Source organism: Macaca mulatta, chromosome 7 (assembly GCF_049350105.2).
Source record: "Macaca mulatta isolate MMU2019108-1 chromosome 7, T2T-MMU8v2.0, whole genome shotgun sequence".
In the NCBI taxonomy this organism is placed as follows: domain Eukaryota; kingdom Metazoa; phylum Chordata; class Mammalia; order Primates; family Cercopithecidae; genus Macaca; species Macaca mulatta.
Genome location: NC_133412.1, coordinates 134,097,412 through 134,117,707, shown reverse-complemented (window position 1 = coordinate 134,117,707; position 20,296 = coordinate 134,097,412). Strand labels below are relative to the sequence as shown.

Sequence of the window (20,296 nt, the reverse complement as noted above, 5' to 3'; positions counted from 1 at the left end):
GAATATACAAAGTACTATGAGAGCACAGAATATCCAGGATTGTCTTCTATTTTGGGCAAATTGGCCTACAAGCCAAGTTCTGAAACATAAAAAAGAACAGGCACAAAACACACGCCTAGCCTCAGAAAGTGAAATAAGGCTACTTAACAATACAAAGAGAGAGCGAGGAATGAAAAGATTATGTGTTGTATTTGCACTCACAAAACTGCTATTTGGAAGTTAATCTGCATGGCTTTGATTCACTTTGGCCAAGGAGACACAATGAATATGCTACTCTTAAGTGGCATATTTCATTATAAATGAAATGTGGATCAATTTCCCGTTTTTAAAAACTAGTCACACTTTTGTATTTAAGAAGCTATGTGGTATCCCTCCAAGGTACAGACTAGCAACAAGAATAGCAAGAAAAATGCTAAAACCCCAGAAATAACTTAATTAGAAATTGGATAATAGCAGCTTCTGGAATACCTCTCTCTCTCTCTGTTTCTCAGTATATTATCAAAATGGAAAAAAAATGTGATGGTAAAATATGAAGACTCACCTAAATCCAAGGATACCAGTATTAGCCATAATAAAAGCTAAGCCAAGGATGCCACTTCCCATGATGGCATTCATCAAATTAAACACTGATAAACCAAATGAAACACCCGGGGATCGCTGTCTGTGAAGTTCCTGTAAGCACACAAATTTAGTAATGTTAAATGTTTGGATGGTGAAGTTAAAATTTCGTGAAGAAATTCCATAAATGAAAGATTATGGAAAAAAGCTGCAAACCACCAGGCTTTGTATGACATATTAGTTGCTTAACCAACACTAGTTTCCTTTCCTTTCCTTCCCACCTCCCACTAGTGCAGCTCCAGGAATCTAGGGTTTCCACCAGTACACAAGACAGGCAGGGTTCAGGAAGGGCCATGACTAACCTTGTGACTGCAAGAAATGAAGATAGGACAGGAATGGGGTGGGGAGGGAGAGGAGGGATATGGCCTCAACTCATGTGATTACTAAAGAATTGCTGAGTCAACCTGGGACTGCCGTGGACAGTTGTTCCTCCTCAATTTCTCGGACTGCACAACTAATCTCTACTTATATATCTAATGAATCAGTTCTACCAAACTGGAAGGATGGTCAGGAATACCTTGCAACGACAATATTATAAATAGAAGCAATTCACGTTGTTCTGGCGGTATCCCTGAAAACATCCCCCTCCCCACAAATAGCATTGGGAATAAAGTCCTGAGAACAGTGCCTAGGACTCGAGTTAAAAAGCGGAGTGCCCACTGCACAGGCTTTAGGGTCAGGAACGTGCTATACCCTTACTATCAAGCCACTTCCATTCTGCCGCTAAGAATTTCTGTATTAAAATGCTTATTACTCTCCCTCCCTCCATGACTAAGTCGGAAAAGGAAAATCCTGTGACTCTTGCAAAGACCTCACGAGACTGGTGGAGAAAATAAGGTGACAAAGATACTAACAGCAGTGAGTACATAATCCTAGGGCCGCTCATCCCATCATGCACTAAACGCTGCATCTCTTCCACCCGACGCTTTTCATCTTTTCTTTCTAGAGTATGCTATGCTGCTATCACATTCATAACTGCGCCAATCTCATCTGAATCTCGGCGGCTGCTTTCGGGCCCCATCCCCCAGGGTTCAGGCTCCAGCATCTCTCCCTTCCCGGTGCGGTCCTCCTTTTCTGGGTCTTATTTGGCAGGCACTTGAGGGAAGTCGGCGGGTGTCAGCGCCAGGAAGCGAACAGAGTTCACTTACGTTGCTTAGCAACGGACTCAACTCTTCGGCCTCCGCTTCTTCAGGCTGCTGGGCAGAGACATACCAGCCCCGCTCAGCGTTGACGCTCCCCCAGGACGCCTCCATGCTGCTCTCCAGCTGACTACCAGGTCCATCTGCGAGCCTTTACCTCTGCCCTGCGCTCCGGTAGTCGGTCGCGCCAGAGGCGGAGCTTTGAGCCCGGCCCTTCCGGCGTTCCGTACTTCACCAGGGCCGGGAAGGAGAGTAGCGAGTGGACGTGATCTGATGACGCTCGCCCTCTCCGCGGCGAACAGTGATGATGTCATAGAAGACCAACTCATCCACTGGCGACCCACATCCGATCGGTACCGGAGCCGGAGGTGGGGAGTCGGCTCGTGGATCCAGCTGCAGAGCGACTTGGGGAATTGGAATGGTGCTTTGGTAAGGTGGCGGCCTCGTTAGAGGCTAATGGTCCAGGGGAGGTACCAGCCCGCCCAGGGCTGCTTTCCGCCTCGTGCTGCCAGGGCACAAAAACATCGTGAGGTCACCCACCCGCCTAGGTGCTGAGCTTAGATTCGAGGTACTGGATAGTAAGGAATGTTTCAAAAGCCTTTCGACACATTTTACTGATGGGAAAACCGAGACTCATAGTAATTTATCCAGGGTCACCCATTTGGACCTAATTTGATCTCTGACGGTGAAAGACTTCGTTGCTTTACAGGATTCTGGGACACGGCCCTTTCCCCTTACAAGTATTTTTTTTTTACAAAATTCTTTGGTATTTTAGAAGACAGTGAATAACTGATACTATGCATATAACACTCAGCAAAGCTCTCGTCCTCAAATACAGAAGCCTCTAGTTAAAGGCAGGACACGTGGCAGTAAAGCATCCAAAACAAACAACAGAGCGATATATTAAGAACACAAGCACCGAAGTCAGCCAAAACTAGGTTTTAATCCATGCTTAGCCACTAACCAGTTGGGAGACTTTGGATGGGTTACCTTACTTCTGAGCTTTCGTTTACTCATTTACAAAATGAGGGTGCAGTACTGCACACCTCCCAAGATTGATAATGTACATAAAGCATTTAGCGCAGCATCTGACACAATAAGCACCCATGAAACTATCCTAATAAATATCGCCACTAGTAATGGTCGTGTATAATGACTATTTCATTTACAGATGACCATTTAACTCATATTTCAGCCTTCCAATCCCAAATGTATTATCTAGAAAATTGTGGGTGAAGAGGATCATTGAGTATGGCTGATGGATCACTAAGCCCTCTGAACTGGCAGCAGTGGATTGAAAGTGTAAATTTAATATATACCACTATTATCTACCATTAATATGACTTCCTGAAAAAGTCATCCTGTTCTGGAAAAGATAGTATACTTCCCACACACCACCAAACGTTTTGACAGCATTTAGCAGGTTATTTGAGATAGTAGAATTTAGATTTTTATTCTCAAAAGCTGTCGTGTGTGAATTTTTTTTTATTTTTTAAGGATCTTATGGAGGCCATTTGGATTCTCAAGAAGACTTCTGAAACTGGAACGCCATAGCATAACTGAATCAAAATCGTTGATTCCACTAGCTTGGACATCCCTGACACAGACGCTTTTGGAATCACCTGGTATTTTCTTACTGGGTCAAAGAAAAAGATTCTCAACCATGCCAGAAATAGAAACACATGAGAGAGACTCTGAATTGTTTTCACCACCCTCTGATGTCCGAGGCATGACAAAACTTGATAGAACAGCTTTTAAAAAGACAGTCAACATTCCAGTGCTTAAAGTGAGGAAAGAAATAGTCAGTAGATTGATGCGATCCCTAAGAAGGGCAGCGTTGCAGCGCCCAGGCATAAAACGTGTGATTGAAGATCCAGAAGATAAAGAAAGTAGACTAATCTTGTTGGATCCCTATAAAATATTTACTCATGATTCCTTTGAAAAAGCAGAACTCAGTGTTTTAGAGCAGCTTAATGTCAGTCCACAGATCTCTAAATATAATTTGGAACTAACATATGAAAACTTTAAGTCAGAAGAAATCTTGAGAGCTGTGCTTCCTGAAGGTCAAGATGTAACTTCAGGATTTAGCAGAGTTGGACATATTGCACACCTGAACCTTCGAGATCATCAACTGCCTTTCAAACAGTTAATTGGTACGTGTGTCATAGTAATATTCATGTATTTGAAGGGAATTTGCAAATTGTTAATTTTAGCTTTAAAAATTATTTTTTTTAACACCAAGTTACAGAGGCAGAACATTTTGTCATGTTAACTTTAAGCTAGATCTTGAGCTATATACCCTCTTTTAAGGGCCATTTTGGAATATCTTCTTTAGAATCATAGCAGGTTCCAAATATTGGTCCAGGCTTTTGTGTACACCAGTACATCAGTGTAGATTAAACTTGAATCACATGCTTTGGCAGCTACATTGAGGAGAGATCTTTTTGGTACACAAGACTTGTTAGGCCTTCAGGGCTATGTTAAATACTAGGTTTCATAAATTTGGGTACTTTATAGTCAAAAGTGCAAGATGTTTACTTATGCTTTCATTGATTCAACCAATTGAGCCTCTACAATATGTCAAGCACCATACTGTCCTGTTACACATTTCTTTTGTTTTTATTGATGAATGGAGTAATAATGGATAGTGGTAACATAAATACTTAAACAGATCCTTGTAATTGTGACTGGGTACAAATATCAAGTCTAGGCTTTCCTATGAGGCACTGCCTACCCTAACTCAAACATTCCTCTGGCATTCCCATTTTATAAGCTTTCTTTCATAGAGGCACTCATATATTAAAAGTGAAACATTTTCATACAGTAGTAATTTTAAAGCTTTTACTATAGACCTTCAGATTAGTTTTTAAAAATTTATAAATTTCATTCCTCATTTCAAACTAAATTCCATACCTTAAAAGTTGAGTTCAGATACATGAAGCAGACACGGTAAGAACAATGATTAATTTGTTTATTGATATTATATTAAAAAACAAGTATCTGATTATCAGAAATTGGACAAATGCTGGTTGTATTTCAGGATATTGTATAATTGGGTACTGTGTGCTGATTTACAAGTCAAGTTAGGCAATGAAATAGCATATAGATTTTTATAAGTTTTTTAAAGTGCTAACTAAAAAAATAGATTCATCAAAAGGCCATGAGTATGCCAGTTCTGTAGCTTTTCTGCTCTGAAGTAAATGAACATTTAATTTAGATAGGACTCTAAAGAATCTGCTTTTTTTTTTTTTTTGAGGAAACATTGTTTTGCTGGCATGTATTTCTAAAGTGGGGGCATTTGTTCCAAAGCCACAGTAAAACAGACATTTGGCTTGAGGCCACTGGAACCGGCAGATGTTTTACTGTTTTCTGAGTCCATTTGTTGCCAGGGTTCTTTACATCTCTTTCCATTCTTTCCCAATTCCCTGTGATCTACCTTTTTGGTTCCTTGTTTATTGGCTCATTTGAAAAGATTCAGTGAAACATGGAAAAAACATTAGGTAGACCCAAACTCCTCAAAATGTTTTCTTTAAAAATGTACCCAACATTTTGTGTGTGTGTGTATTGGCGACTGTCAGACATTAACTTTAGTCATCTGTTGAATTTTTTAAATTGCATGCCACATTACACACAGTAGGTGCACTCTTTATCAACCTATCAACCAAAAGAAATACAACTCATTTCTGTTTCATATTAACAATTTTAGCTTTTATTTTGCAACCAATAGGCAGTTTATGGATTTTCATTTTTTCTTTTAGGCCAGGTTATGATTGACAAAAATCCAGGAATCACCTCAGCAGTAAATAAAATAAATAATATTGACAATATGTACCGTAATTTCCATATGGAAGTGCTATCTGGAGAGCAGAACATGATGACAAAGGTATATTTTATTATCTCCAAGTAAGATGTATATCAATATAATGTTTAGAATCAGAATAGATGACAAAGATTTAAAATACTTATAACAGCCAGTGTTGATGAGTATGTGAGAATGTGATCACTTATATATGCTATTGATGGAATAACATTGATAAAGCCTTTTCAGCAGAATTGGTTAAATTCTCATACAGTGATACGATGGAATATTTCCATCACTAAAGTTTTTTTAGCTGCATATTTGTTAAAATAAGTTGTCCATTGATAGGTTGACAATGGACAATTCCCAGAAAGCAATATAAGTGATAAAAAGCAAGTTATAGAACAGTATGTATCAAATAGTTCTCGAAATATATTTAAATCTTCTAGGTTATACCCAGAAAGACTTTTAGTTGGCAGAAATCTGCAGAAACATTTCCACCTCTGTAATCTTAATAATTTGGCCAGAAGCATCTGATATGGTTGGGAGGAGGAAAAAAAAAATACATACAAATTGGGAATTAAGGTCCTGGAAAGCAAAAGATGGAAGATGTATCTATTAGATTTATAGAACTTAGGAACTTTCTGGCCTTGGTTCTTCATCCACATATTAATGAGTTTAAGATGATGGCTGAGGTCATACTCCATGACTGTAACTTAAGTTTTATTTTCTGTTTTATAAGGTGTCTACTACAATAAACCCAAAAGAAATGTTAAAAAGTCTTTTGTTCAAGAATTAGCTTCACTGTATATATTTAGTTTACCCACGAAAACCCAAATTTGGGAAAGAGAATCTGGGAATGATTCATTCTATACACTGACTCTAATTTATAGACATAAAATTTGCAAAGTTCAAGTAGCTGTCTGAAAACATACTAAAATACCTCAAAATTCAGTGACACATTTACCATGGCTCCCTTTTACAAACACAAAACTAAATAAGGAGGGAAGCTTGTTTACTGCATAGAAGTACTGTCTGCAACTTGGCTACCCACCATGAAGATATGGGTAGTGTGTTGTTTCAAAATTTTAGGTCTTGTCTATCTGGTGACATAAGAGTATAATTAAGCCAGTTAATTGGCCTGTCTGAAAAATTCCTCATGTGATATGGTAACTACTTTATGGCCATGGCCCTATAGGATTGAGATAGAGAGCCACTTGCCTTTAAAGAGATGACTTTTTCTCACGAAGAAGTCTAATGCAGTATATTAACTGGCCCTAGGAATAGCATAAACACCAGGAATCTAATTAAAATGCCTATAAAGGCACTGTTGTTTGGCTCTTACAGTAGTAAATTTAAATGTGTATGTGTTTGCCTGTGTGTTTACACACCTATCCAATATCAATGGTTAGGATTTAGGACCAAGGAGATTAACCAAAAGCATAACACCTTTTTTCAGGTTCGAGAAAACAAGTATACCTATGAATTTGATTTTTCAAAAGTCTATTGGAATCCCCGTCTGTCTACAGAACACAGCCGTATCACAGAGCTTCTCAAGGCTGGGGATGTCCTATTTGATGTTTTTGCTGGGGTTGGGCCCTTTGCCATTCCAGTAGCAAAGAAAAACTGCACTGTATTTGCCAATGATCTCAATCCTGAATCTCATAAATGGCTGTTGCACAACTGTAAATTAAATAAAGTGGACCAAAAAGTGAAAATCTTCAACTTGGATGGGAAAGACTTCCTCCAAGGACCAGTCAAAGAAGAGTTAATACAGCTGCTGAGTCTGTCAAAAGAAAGAAAACCCTCTGTGCACATTGTCATGAACTTGCCAGCAAAAGCTATAGAGTTTCTTAGTGCTTTCAAATGGCTTTTAGATGGACAGCCATGCAGCAATGAGTTCCTTCCCATAGTGCACTGTTACAGCTTTTCCAAAGATGCTAACCCTGCTAAGGATGTTCGGCAAAGGGCTGGAGCTGTGTTAGGCATTTCTCTGGAGGCATGCAGTTCAGTTCACCTGGTAAGAAATGTGGCCCCAAACAAGGAAATGCTGTGCATCACCTTTCAGATTCCTGCTGCTGTACTCTACAAGAACCAGACCAAAAATCCAGGTGAGCAGTTTCTGGGAAATTAGATGTAAACCTTACTGTTCAATTGTGACTAGTTCTCCCAGTTTTACAAATTTTAATGCAGTATTAGTTCAGTCTAATACAAAGCTACTCTGTTAGTTCAGTCTTAACAGAAGGCTATTTCATTAAAATAGTAAATCTGCAAGAATGTTATTTCATGTCTAAGTTGACTAGATTAAAAATGCCTATATTGTTTGTTTTTTAAAGAGTATTTTCAACTGCTAATATCTTACCTAAAATAGGTTTTCTGGATTTGTTACAGAGAATCATGAAGATCCACCTCTTAAACGGCAGAGGACAGCTGAAGCCTTTTCAGACGAAAAAACACAAATTGCTTCAAACACTTAATTGGAAATGTTTTCTCCATCTCCCTACCAGACTTACATGTAGTGAAATATAATGTGTATTATTTAATAAAATTTTAGTGTTCAGTTTTTACTATTGAACCCTTATACTTTGCCTTATTTTATAAATTGAGGATTACCAATTAAACTTTAAGTCTACCAAACACATTCCCTATTATCTAAATTAGAATATACAATTATTTTATAACATATCTAATTTTTATTAAAAATGAATAAATATTTTCTCTCAGGGAAAATCACTTTTGAAGGCAGGGTGATTGAGTACTGACTAAGAAGTTACTAACACCACTTTATAGTTGTCCTTTACATAACTACTCCTTTACTGCCGATTAACTATCACCATAAAAGTAATAAAAAATGGAATTATTTAGAACAGGGCAGGCAAACTACATCCTGCAGGCCAAATCTGGCCCACCACCTGTTTTCATATGGCCTGTGGCCTAATAATGTTCTTACATTTTCCATTGGTTGAAAAATAAGAGAACATTTTGTGACATGTGAAAATTGTATGGCATCTATTATGTATCAGTTTTAAAAATTAAAAAGAATTGTATGAAATTAAGAGTTTCAGAGTTCATAAAGTTTGATTGGAACATAGCATGCTCATTTGTTTACATATCTGCTGCTGCTGCTTTTTGTTTTTAATATGGAACGCTTCATGAATTTGCGTGTCATCCTTGCGCAGGGACCATGCTGATCTCTGTACCATTCCAGTTTTTTAGTATATGTGCTGCTGAAGTGAGGACTGCAGCTGCTTTCTTGAACAACAGCAGAGTTGAGTGTGGTTGCAACACACACTGAATGTCACTGTCATCACTTCACACTGCTGTTTGGCACATCACAAATCACTGACGTGGTTGTAACAACAGCATTTTGAGTGCCATGTATATCACGTGAACCCACATTTTATTTTTTATTACCAGAACATATCTATTATAGCAAAACAAGAAAAGTGGACTTTGTTGTACTTTCAAGGTACAGTAGGGTGTGAATTATTTTAATGTTGAATTCGATGACAAAGCATCTATAGCTAAGCTAAAAGAATAAAATAACCATTGACATTACTAAACAAACCACTCATCACAGTATTCCCAACTCACAGGCAAGCAACTGTCAGAAAAATTAGAAAATGTAAAATGGAAATATCAAAGCAGAATTTCTTCACAAAATGAAAATGAGACTGCAACCAAAGTAAGTGAATCAGTTGTTAGCCAAGCAAAGAAAGCCATTTATTGATGGTGTGAATTAATTATGTTTGGATGCAGCAGCTCAATATGTCCAGAGAAAATAAACTTAAGATTACTGGCCTTTGGCAAGAACAGTTGCTCAAAGAGTTAAGGACATTGAAAGCAACATAAATAGTCACTTAAAAAAGGAAATGATTCTAGATGGTTCTTTGACTCTTTATTTTTACTTAGAAACAGGGTCTTGCTCTGTTGCCCAGGTTGGAGTGTAGAGACACAGTCACAGCTCAATGTAGCCTTGAACTCCTAGGCTTGAGATCTTCCCATCTCGGCTTCCCAAAGTGTTAGGGTTACAGGCGTGAGCACTTACATGTGGCCCTCGTGAATGGTTTAGCACCATCCCCTTGGTGGTGTCCTCACAATGAGTTATGAGATCTGGTTATTTAAAAGTATGTGGCACTCGCCCCCCACACATTCTTACTCCTGCCTTTGCCATGTGAAGTGCCTGCTCCTATTTTGCCTTCTGCCATGAGTAAAAGCTTCCTGAGGCCTCCCCAGAAGCAGATGACAGTGCTATGCTTCCTATAGCCTGCAGAACCATGAGCCAATTACACCTCTTTTCTTACAAATTACCCAGTATCAGGTATTTCTTTATAGCAATGCAAGAATGGCCTAAAACACAAGGCAAAACAACTTTAATATGAAACATACCATGATACAGTCATTTTGACAATCGATATTTGAATCACAATATTTGAAGCACAATATCCTTACACATTTGTCATACTATCAAAAGTTAAAACAAGAAACGAGATTTCCATTCTCACAAATTGTAGTGAATATCTTTTCCGAGTTCAGCATTTTTAGGAACCTGGGTGCAAGTGCAAAGGAAATTTCCCTATTTCAAAATCTATTTAACTGCAATTGAGGCGATTCAACCTAATTTTCGGTAAGAAGTGATTAAAATAATGACATGCTAACAGGCAAATTTCAAAGGAAGAAATCTAATAGAATTTTACAAATGCTTTTCAAGTGATGAATATACTCAGTTAATTTCATCTGCTCCTGGATTGATAGCAGTATTTGGCAATACCTGTCTGTATGAGAAGACATTTTTAAAGATGAAATGTGTAAAATCTCATTACCATTAGTATTAATGGTTAATAATGGTTAATGATAACCATTAATAGGCAATAATTTACAAATGATTTTGATCACAGGGAACACTTACTTAGAACCCTAATTAAAGGCAATGTTATTCTCACCAAAAAAGGCATTACAAAATATTGGACTATATTTTGAATGTTGTCAATTAAAAAGTGTAGGAGCAGTGTGAAGAAGAGGCAAGAATGATACCCCTAGACCGACCAAAGCCCGCGCGCTGCTGCGTCCCGCACCCAGCACCCACATCCCACTGCCGTTGCTACTGCCACCACGCCCAAGAGAAAGACTGAAGGGGATGCTAAAGGAGATAAAGCCAAGGTGAAGGACGAACCACAGAGAAGATCTGCGAGGTTGTCTGCTAAACCTGCTCTTCCAAAGCCAGAGTCCAAGCCTAAAAAGGCCCCTGCAAAGAAGGGAGAAGTACCCAAAGGGAAAAAGGGAAAAGCTGATGCTGCCAAGGAGGGGGAAGGAGCTGGAGATCCCAGGTGAAGTGTGTGCATTTTTGATAGCTGTGTACTTCTGGTGACTGTACGGTTTGAAATACTATTCTTTATCAAGTTTTATAAAAATGCAGAATTTTACCTTTTTTAAGCTATGTTGTTAGCACACAGAACACTTCATTGTTGTTTTGTGGGGAAGGGGCATATGTCACTAATAGAATGTCTCTGAAGCTGGATTGATGTGGGGAAAACACCTTTCCCTTCTAGTTTTGAGAGACTTCCTCCTGACTCCCAGGAGGAGGGATTCCCTGACTTTGACACACATGGCCACCTTGGCACAAAAGCCTTATGGTATGGAAAAACAAATCGTTTTTATGTCTTCTTTTCCCTTTCCATCTTTCAGCATAGACTTAACTCCCTTAAGCCCAGACATCTGTTGGGACCTGACCCCCAGTCATTGGTTACCAGTGTGTCTGGCAATCTGGACTTTCCAGTGATGCCACTGAGATGGCACCTGTCAAAAGAGGAGTGGTTCCGTTTCTAGATTGTGGATCTTCAGATAAATCCTGCCATTTTCATTTCACTTCCTGAAAGTCAGGGTTGGCTTGTGAAAAGTTGCTAAACAACATGCTAAATGTAAAATGTCAACTGTCACTCTAAACTTTCCCTGTTCAGAGCATCAGATGAAGACTTCATTGGGTTTTATAGCGGCTGATTTTTGATAGTCCATTGAAGAAGAGAATTTGAAAGTTGTTGTATACTGTTAATGACTGTATGCCCATGTCCTGCCTGAAATACCATGATTGTTTATGGAAAGTATCTTTAATAAAGCTGGATACAGTTTGAAAGAAAAAAACAGTGTGGCAATTTGTTTTAGCTTGTTCTGTAAGTACCTACATAATATCCTCGATTTTGCTTGTTACCCTGCAAAGCCTAAAATATTTACTATCTGGCCCTACAGAAAATGTTTAAGAACCCTAATCTAGATCATTAATTCCAAATTCAAATGCTTTCAGAAGTCTGGCAGGTCCTGTAAAGAAATGAAGGCAATAAATAGTAAGCAGTATAGGGATGTAATGAACTTGAGCACTCATTCCTTACTTAATTCAAATTGTTTTGAAACAACCCAAGTTTACATTGATGTCCTAGGTTATAAAGTATGAGTACAAATGATGTTCTTATTCATACATGTAAAGTAGTAAGACTCTTGTCTCCATTTAGTTACTCTGGACAAAATATGTAATATGTAATTGTAAAGAAAACAGAATCCCTGAATGTATCTACTAACTTTTTAACTTCCCCCTTTTCTTTCAGAGTGGATAAGTGAATATGTGATTATTCATTATTTAAATCCAGCTCTACCCTAAACTTTCAGATATGATACCTAGTACATGAATTCCTGATGAATCTACTAGAAAATGACAGCTGGAAAGCTGGAAAGCTCATTAGATACAATTTTTAATTTTGTTAACTTTTTGACAGGTTTTCTACCACCTTAATTGGATTTTAAATAATTATCTGACAACCTGTTGACAGCCTAAAGACAACTTCTAAGAGAAGCATAGGTGAAATATTCATTGAATCAAATTAAGGAATACTAAGTAATCATGTATACTAACTATGATGTAAATGTATTCTGTACCATTAATATCTGCTTAAGAGGGAGTATAGTTATTAGTAAAATCATTTTCTACATCATGAATTTCTCAGAACTTCTCTTAGGACATCAACAAGATCATTTAGTTGATGTCATTTATATTCCATAAAAGATCTAAATACTTGATCTGTAGAACTTCCTGGAAGTCTTATGAAGTTCGACTACCCAGGACTAGTTTTAGCATAGCAGTTGTTTGACGGTCATCTCTAGAGCATGGCTTCTGGAGTCTGGCTGCCTGAGTTCAAATCCCAGCTCTGCTATTTTTAAGTTATATGACTGTTGGCAACTTACCTAACCTCTGTCTCAGCTTCTTCATCTGTTAAAATGGAGAAAATACTAGTAGAACTGTTTTGAGGATTAGGTAATACACAAAGCATGAAGCACAGTGCCTGGGACACAGGTAATACGGTAGTTGTTAACTGTTACTTCTGTACTCATAAAATACTTGAAGACTTATGTAGATGAAAGATATGTACAGCCTTTGTCTCTGAGAGTAAATCACTCGGATGGTAGGGGATAAGCACATCAATTTAGAATGTTTCAGTGAATTCACTAAACCTCAGTGAATTGTCACTAAGTTATTTTTCACCATTCCCTTTGATCAAATAAGGTCAGTTAACTTCTAAATTTGGCCTATGGAACTAAGTACAGCAATAGCAACTGCAAAATATTTACAAATGTATAAAGGTTTTGGAATTTATTTGCCAAACCAGGTGCATGCAATTTGCACAATAAGGCAGGCTCAAAACAAATCTTAAAAGCCTTTGATACATTTTATTAATTAGTTCATTCTTTTTAAAATACATTTATAAAAGGTATGAGAACAAGCAGTAGTGTTTCTTTTCAAAATACTGGATTCCTAATTTTTTCAATTGGCTGCTGCAAAGCCTTAACTCTACATTCAATGTTCTAACTATTCTTTGAAGAGATTTATAGACTGTACTTAAAACACTAATCCTCAGTTGGGAATACCTAATAGATACAGGAATAGGATATGCAGTCTGGTAGAATGTAGATGGAATTGGACTTCGATTTAAAAAAAAAAAAAGTCTGTATTCTAATTCTGGCTTTTTACTAACTTGTGAATATGATCTTTGTCTACTCAATTATTTGATGCCTTGGTTTTCTCATTTATTAGAGATAGTTAGAAGTACAATAAAGTTGAAGATATATTGCTAAAATTAATACCTGCTTAGTAACATAAGATGGAGTTGTTACATATGGATAGTCCATCCTAATGTAACCACAAGTGTTGTTTCACCTAAGTTTCTACCCATAAAACTAGTATCTGTTATATTAGAGATTTGATAGGAAATCCCTTAATTTCCTTAAGAAACTATATCCCATATCCAATGCTCTGTGTAACAGACTCATACAAGGTTGAGATGCTGCAAATAGCATCCTATTCATATCTAAACTCTTTAAGCAAAACCCTGGTAATAAAAGCCTTTGAAGTTTCAACAAAAAACTGCATAAGTATACAATTTATACATGGGGAATTGTACTTAAAATGTACCTTCTCCAGTCTCCAAAGGATTCATCATAAAATGAGCTTACATTGGAGGTGAAACGTGTCATTTAAGTATTAAATTTTATTAACTTACTTCTTTGAATGTGTCATTAAAGCAGGTTAATGCTGGGCTCTGTTTTATCCTTAGTGTGGCTCACAGCTGGGAACTATAACACCTTGATCAAGGTTTGCCTCATTTTCCACTGCTTAAAACAGGCATTGAGTTCTTAGTATTGAGGGAATGACATTATCATGGGTCAGGTTTTTCTTGCCATAACTTGGTCAAAGGAAATATATCCACTTGTCTGGACTAGTATTAACAAGACATTAGGAAAAGGGGGAACATTTTATGAGAAGAAATAATAGACTTGGATATTAACAGTAAATGTTGTAATCAAAATGGTATTTAAAATGTGTTCAAGTAAAACACTGTAATAAGAGAAAAACCACAGAACTTAATATAAATTATAGCTTTATTTTTTAAAAAGATTTTATAAGTCTGTCAACCTCAAACACACATAAGTGAATTATTTATTCCTCTCTTCCATCAGATGAGGCTTATTGTGTCAAATCCTCTGAAAAATATAAGTAAAAATTCTTTTTCACAAATATATATCCCCTATATTCCTCAAGTTAGTTCTGAAATTTTCTCTTTATAAATACTTTAACACAGCTGCTAGTGGTAGGACTGTGTTGTGCAGCTGCATATAGCTATAATTTTACAAGGCTGCTTTACTTTTGCTAGCTCACTGGTTCAGCTCCAAGGTCCAAATCTTATAAATGGTTAACTGGGCTGCCAGAAAAGCCCACTGAATGCATCCTGTAGTGCTCTGTGACAAGCAAGAGAAGAAGTATAGCCTCCAGCAAGGTCCTGTGGTGAGGCAGCTCTGACATGGTTTAAATACCTAAAACAAAACAAGAAGTGTAGCATTGATATAAAAAGCAAATATAAATTGGTAACATTTTAAAAAGCAATAGTAAAGCTGATTCAAGTTTTAAAGAGGAATTCCGAGATCGAAATATTCACACTTTTATTATAAATAATTATCTTTCAAAAGGAAACATGCCAACTGTACATGGAGTGCCTAAACTAGTACTAAATTACATAGCAAATTACCACGGGATCGAAAAACAGTTCTGAAAGAGGTTTCAAAAATAATTCTAAAATATTCACTGCTTCACAATTTTCAGAGCTGATTTGTTTTGTTGGCTGATTTTTGGACACCTAACTAATGCTCTCCTTCCTGGCATATGCTTAAGAAATAAACAGTATCACAATACTATTATATTACTGATATATCTACATAAATGTGTTTTAAATCAAGCCCTAAATACCTAAACAAATGGAAGAGGGGAGAAAACATATGAGTTACTTCAAAAGTACTTCAATATTCCAAGAATATATTGTCACATTCCTTAGAGGAAAGGAAACATTAGAAAATTACATGTTGAAGAAATCTCTGAGACTGAGCCTGAGTTCAAAATAATGTCTGAAAAAGTAAATACAGAAAAGTCTCATTGATCTCAAAGAACAATATAACAGTACAATTTTTTTTCTGCAACCACACACAGTTTTTGTTTTTTTAAAGCAATTAAACCTTTCTATCTTGACAAAACAGGACTAAAAAAAAATTGGGCAATCTGGCCAAAGAGGGACAACTTAGCATGACTACTAACACTTCTGGAAACAAATAATTCCAGCTTTGTTTTAATGCTCAGTTTAAGAAACTACCTTGATTCTTCAGGAAGTAAAGGAGCTTCACCCACCTTAGAATTACTGGTATGCCAAATGAATAAATCAGGTACCAGAACATTTTAATAACCTGGAACCTTTTTCACTCATTCATTCAAACTTCCTGTGTGTCAAAATCTTAATGCATGAGCAACTTAAAACTTCTAACATAACAAGTCTGTTTTTCATTTGTATCCATGTTTAATAAACCTGTGTAACTAAAACATATAGAGCAATATAAGAGTCCAATAGAAAAAAATGGGTCAAGGTAGGATGCAGCTAAGTTCCTGGAATTAGCTATAATTTATTCACACTGCCACAAAGGTTTTAACTCAATTCTTTGCTTCTCTGCCAAGGGTGAAAGGGGAAAGTGGAAGGAAGAAGAGAATTAATATATATTGAACAAAAAAACATTTTTAATAGTATTTTATATATGTAATTTTACTATATATTTATAATATACTATACTATATATAGTAAATTTATGTTATAAACATTATACATTTACTATATATAGTATTTTACTATATATAATTATATACATAAGATACTAATATAGTAAGTGTAGTATAAAAATATAAATAGAAAAAGGATGAAATAAAAATATTTAAATAAAAGTTCTGGCTGGGTGCGGTAGCTCACGCCTGTATGTAACCCAGCACTTTGGGATGCCAAGGTGGGCGGATCATCTGAAGTCAGAAGTTCAAGACCAGCCTGGCCAACATGGCAAAACCCCATCTCTACTAAAAATACAAAAACTTAGCCAGGCATGGTGGCACATGTCTGTAATCCCAGCTACTCAGGAGGCTGAGGCAGGACAATCACTTGAACCTAGGAGGTGGAGGTTGCAGTGAGCCAAGATTTTGACACTGCACTCTAGCCTGGGTGACAGAGTGAGACTCTGTCTCTAAATAAATTAATGAATATTTTAATATTTTCTCCCTATACTGCATCTTACATACCCTCCTGGGACACATCCCACTTTGGAGACTACTGTTACAAATTAGTCATTGTTGTCTGGGTGCAGTGGTGCATGCCTGTGATCCCAGCACTCTGGGAAGCCGAGGTGGGTGGATGACCTGAGGACAGGAGTTTGAGACCAGCCTGGCCAACATGGTGAAACCCTGTCTCTACTAAAAATAGAAAAAGTAGCCAGGCATGGTGGCAGGTGCCTGTAATCCCAGCTACTCGGGAGACAAGAGAATCGCTTCAGTACGGGAGGCAGAGGTTGCAGTAAGCGGAGATCGCACCACTGCACTCCAGCCTGGGCAACAGAGTGAGACCCTGTTTTAAAAAAAAAAAAAAAAAAAGTCGTTGTTAAATTCTTGATAGAACCTTAGGTTGCATAGGATTTAAATAGGGATTTACCACACCTACCCCATGGCCATAAAGTTATCTGCTTATTAGTTTCCAAGACACAATAAAATATCAACTGTTAAGATTCTGATGCATGAGAAATGAAGTAAATGTTAAGTTACCTCAGAAAGGTCTAAAAATTAACCTGGCTTCACAGGGAATTCAATAACTATCATACAAATAATAAGTGAGTAATATTTTTATAGGTAACTTGGAAATGAAATGTTCCATTCCTGATACAAATTTCCAGCTAATTTTTATCCGCACACCAGATGATGATGTATCACCCTTTCCTTTCCTCTGATCCTCAAAAGAAAAGCATAGTCTTAGCCTCAATAGATGTTCACTTATGGTAAAATTCAAGCACCACAGTAGAATGTTTGTCAACCTTGAAAAGCCAACCATCATAAATGAGAATTGGTTTTCATAGCTGTAATACAAACCACTGTGCAACTAACTGTTTTGATTCATCACATTTTGGTACAGCTTGCTTCTGGGAAAGTTGAGTCATACCATATCTGGCTTGGCAATTTGAGCATAAACTTACAGTGTGCATACAGCTTTTTATATGTTATCCTGAGAAACCTGAAACAGCTGCACTGCTGGCAGGAAAACAGAGGACCACCAGTAAAATATTCAAAACAGTTGCATCTTTTAATTTATGGCCGTGTTTCCATAAAGAGTATATAAAACAGTTCAGCTTTATAGGTAAAATGTTATAAACAGTCATACTCGTTGATGCCATAAATGTGTAAAAAAAGTTATCTAAATGATTAGTGTTTGAAAATAGTATTTCTTGAACATAGTCATAATCCAGAGTATGAGCAAATATTTTTAAGTTTGACTTATTAATGCTAAGTTGTACAATTCTCACTGCCAAAACCAAGTCAATTAAAATTTCTTTGCATAGCACTAAAGAAAATGACCTTCCCTTCTAGCAATCACTTACATTAAACATGTCTGTGAGTATGAGTTGTTAAGAGTCCTGCTTATTTACTTTGCTGTTTTTGATCTCTAGGGCTGCACAAAACTGTTACTGTGAAGTATTTCAAACTATTTTCACCATGGCAACCTACATTAATGCCAATAAAAAATAAAACAAAGTTCATTTTTGTTATTCAATTGTGGGCTTTTATTTTTTAAGTATCTTAACTCAATGTTCTTAAACCCTTTATTTTTTGTAGCATGTCAAAGTATTTTAAAGAATCTGCTACACTGAAACAGCACAATGAAAATTTAGTGTTTTCTGTACTTTTCTACCTTAATCCACATCTGTGTTTTTATTCTTTCATGACCATTACAAGTACATCACTGAAGAGGATTCCTGGGGTTTCTGGCAGAAGTCAGTATCATTTCATGTATACCTTTATAAAACAGAATGAGGAAGAAGTCTTAGCCAAATTTATTTCCAAAAGTCAAGCTTGGTTGGGTTTGGGAGCCTGGAGGTAATTGCTCTGACTATTTAGCCAATCCCATGACACTATTCCTGTTTTTCATGGGTTTATTTTAAATATGTGTAAATCTTATAAGCAGAAACCAGGAAAGTAAAAATGAGGTTTGCTTATTTTGGTACCTACACCTTATTTTTACTGAAAGCAGACTAAACTCAAAGACTTAAAAAATCATACCTTTGATTATTTTCTTAATAAGGTCAAAAAAAAGTATGTTTTCGAAAGCATGTCTAAGATAATTCTTGTACAAAGGACATCTTATGCCCTAATTTATGCTCTGTCTAAAGCTGCCTTCCTATCCCATCAAAATCCCTTTCAAACAAACCTTGGAGAAGGGGGAGGGAAAAGGAGCAATGGATCCTGAGAAGGGCGTAAGATAGGATTAAGCATTAGAAAACCACACTTGAAGGTTTGTTCCTGAATTTTGATTTCCTACACTGTCATTTTCTTGTGTTATATTTTGCAGCTTTTGCTCCCAAAGAAAGTGGTACAATTTACACTTACCTTCAGAAAGACTTCATTTTCTTAGTTCTTTAACATAGGAGTGCCTCTGAGATTACTTTTTTCCTATTTCCCTTCCCTTAAGAGCCCTATATTGACCATCTGGCTGAAGTCTTGGACTCAGCTCATTTTAGTGCTATTTAACAATGCTTTGAGTTCTCAGCTAGGGGCAGAGGGCAGGGCTTGTTACTCAAGACCAAGAGGCAAGCACTCTTCCTGTCCAGTCACAATATGTTTGTGACAATCCTTAAAGCACATTGGCTTGGAATTTATATTGAAATGAAATGTAAAGTTCACACTAGTTTCCTCCACCTCAAATTACCAGGCCCTATGGAGAGTTAAAAACTTGGACTGGTTCAAACTAAGAAAGGTAGTGAACTCTAGAGACTAAGACTTTCTTTTTACAAGGTGGCCCGTTTTTTGAAGTCTGCATTTAAAGCCATCAGGCATTAAACAGACCATTTTCAAACAGATCTGTGTCCTACCCCAAACAAAATTCAAATCTAACTGCCATTAAGAGAGATCAGCCAGCTGATCTCAGCTATCAAGACCCACAGCTCTTATAGGAAGTTCAGCCAAAGCTATAAAAATTTACATTAACAACCTGAAGTCTACCTCAGTGAGATTTAAAAACAACCAGAGCAATAGTGTGCTCACACAACTATCACTAAAAAGCAAAAACATTCTGAAAACTAGTTAATGGTTAGGTGTCTTAACCTAAGCACAGTACCAGAATAATAGACAAACTGTTTACAGAGTGGTAATCATATATTCTAAGGTAAATGAGAAAAGACACCACATGTCAGAAATACTATTCACAATTCTGAGGGCAGCTTTGTTATAAAAATACATGGCTGGCTGGGCACGGTGGCTCACATGTAATGCCAGCACTTTGGGAGGCCGAGGTGGGCAGATCACGAGGTCAGGAGGTCAAGATCAGCCTGACCAACATGGTGAAACCCCGAATCTACTAAAAGTACAAAAATTAGCCGGGCGTGGTGGCACGCACCTGTAATCCCAGCTACTCAGGCAGCTGAGGCAGAAGACTCACTTGAACCCAGGAGGTGGAAGTTGCAGTGAGCCAAGATCACATCACTGCACTCCAGCCTGGGAGACAGAGCGAGACTCCTCCGTCTCAAAAAAAAAAACCAAAAAACAAAAATCACATGGCTTCATGAAATCCAAACAAAAATGTAACAAACTTCCACAGGCAGTATATGTTGCTCTTATACTTTACCATCTAGCCAGCAA

The 20,296-nt window shown here is 37.1% G+C and overlaps 3 protein-coding genes and 1 non-coding gene across 12 annotated transcripts in view; 1 reads left to right on the top strand and 3 right to left on the bottom strand.

The window, feature by feature from the left end:
• The window catches only part of SLC38A6 (solute carrier family 38 member 6), a 55,397-nt gene extending 53,451 nt beyond the window's left edge, over positions 1–1,946 (bottom strand). For 3 of the 5 annotated variants that reach the window (XM_015143829.3, XM_015143830.3, XM_077941095.1), the window contains exons 1-2: positions 1,767–1,946; positions 542–672 (exon numbers count right to left, since the gene is read on the bottom strand). In XM_015143829.3, coding sequence (XP_014999315.2) covers positions 542–672; positions 1,767–1,871 — 236 coding nt within the window. In that variant the 5' untranslated portion in view covers positions 1,872–1,946. Of the gene's footprint in view, positions 1–541; positions 673–1,472 lie in introns of all 5 variants that reach the window. The other 2 variants (XM_015143831.3, XM_077941096.1) reach the window with 1 other exon arrangement.
• Positions 1,947–2,015: 69 nt separating this feature from the next.
• TRMT5 (tRNA methyltransferase 5) lies at positions 2,016–11,694 on the top strand. Of its 3 annotated transcripts, none has more exons than XM_028850310.2 (5): positions 2,016–2,125; positions 3,255–3,910; positions 5,516–5,640; positions 7,016–7,667; positions 7,948–11,694. In XM_028850310.2, exons 1-5 carry the CDS (start codon positions 2,031–2,033, stop codon positions 8,031–8,033), a joined length of 1,614 nt encoding a protein of 537 aa, XP_028706143.2. In that variant the 5' UTR covers positions 2,016–2,030; the 3' UTR covers positions 8,034–11,694.
• LOC114679784 (U6 spliceosomal RNA) lies at positions 8,691–8,796 on the bottom strand. The gene has a single exon (XR_003731892.1). It is a non-coding gene; the product is annotated as a U6 spliceosomal RNA (small nuclear RNA).
• A 2,766-nt stretch (positions 11,695–14,460) lies between the features above and the next one.
• Positions 14,461–20,296, bottom strand: part of MNAT1 (MNAT1 component of CDK activating kinase) — a 240,475-nt gene continuing 234,639 nt past the window's right edge. For 2 of the 3 annotated variants that reach the window (XM_077937996.1, XM_077937995.1), the window contains exon 9: positions 14,461–14,910. Coding sequence is in view for 2 of the 3 variants with exons in the window: in XM_077937995.1 (XP_077794121.1) it covers positions 14,790–14,910 (121 nt within the window). In the remaining variant the exon portion in view is untranslated. The remainder of the gene's footprint in view (positions 14,911–20,296) is intronic. The other variant, NM_001261796.1, reaches the window with a different exon arrangement.

Excerpts from the sequence above, each read along its gene's own strand:
- TRMT5 (XM_028850310.2), top strand. The coding sequence starts at position 2,031 with ATGACGCTCGCCCTCTCCGCGGCGAACAGTGATGATGTCATAGAAGAC. Across the intron at positions 2,126-3,254 it reads GATCGGTACCGGAGCCGGAG|GATCTTATGGAGGCCATTTG; the intron begins GTGGGGAGTCGG and ends TTATTTTTTAAG. Across the intron at positions 5,641-7,015 it reads AGCAGAACATGATGACAAAG|GTTCGAGAAAACAAGTATAC; the intron begins GTATATTTTATT and ends ACCTTTTTTCAG.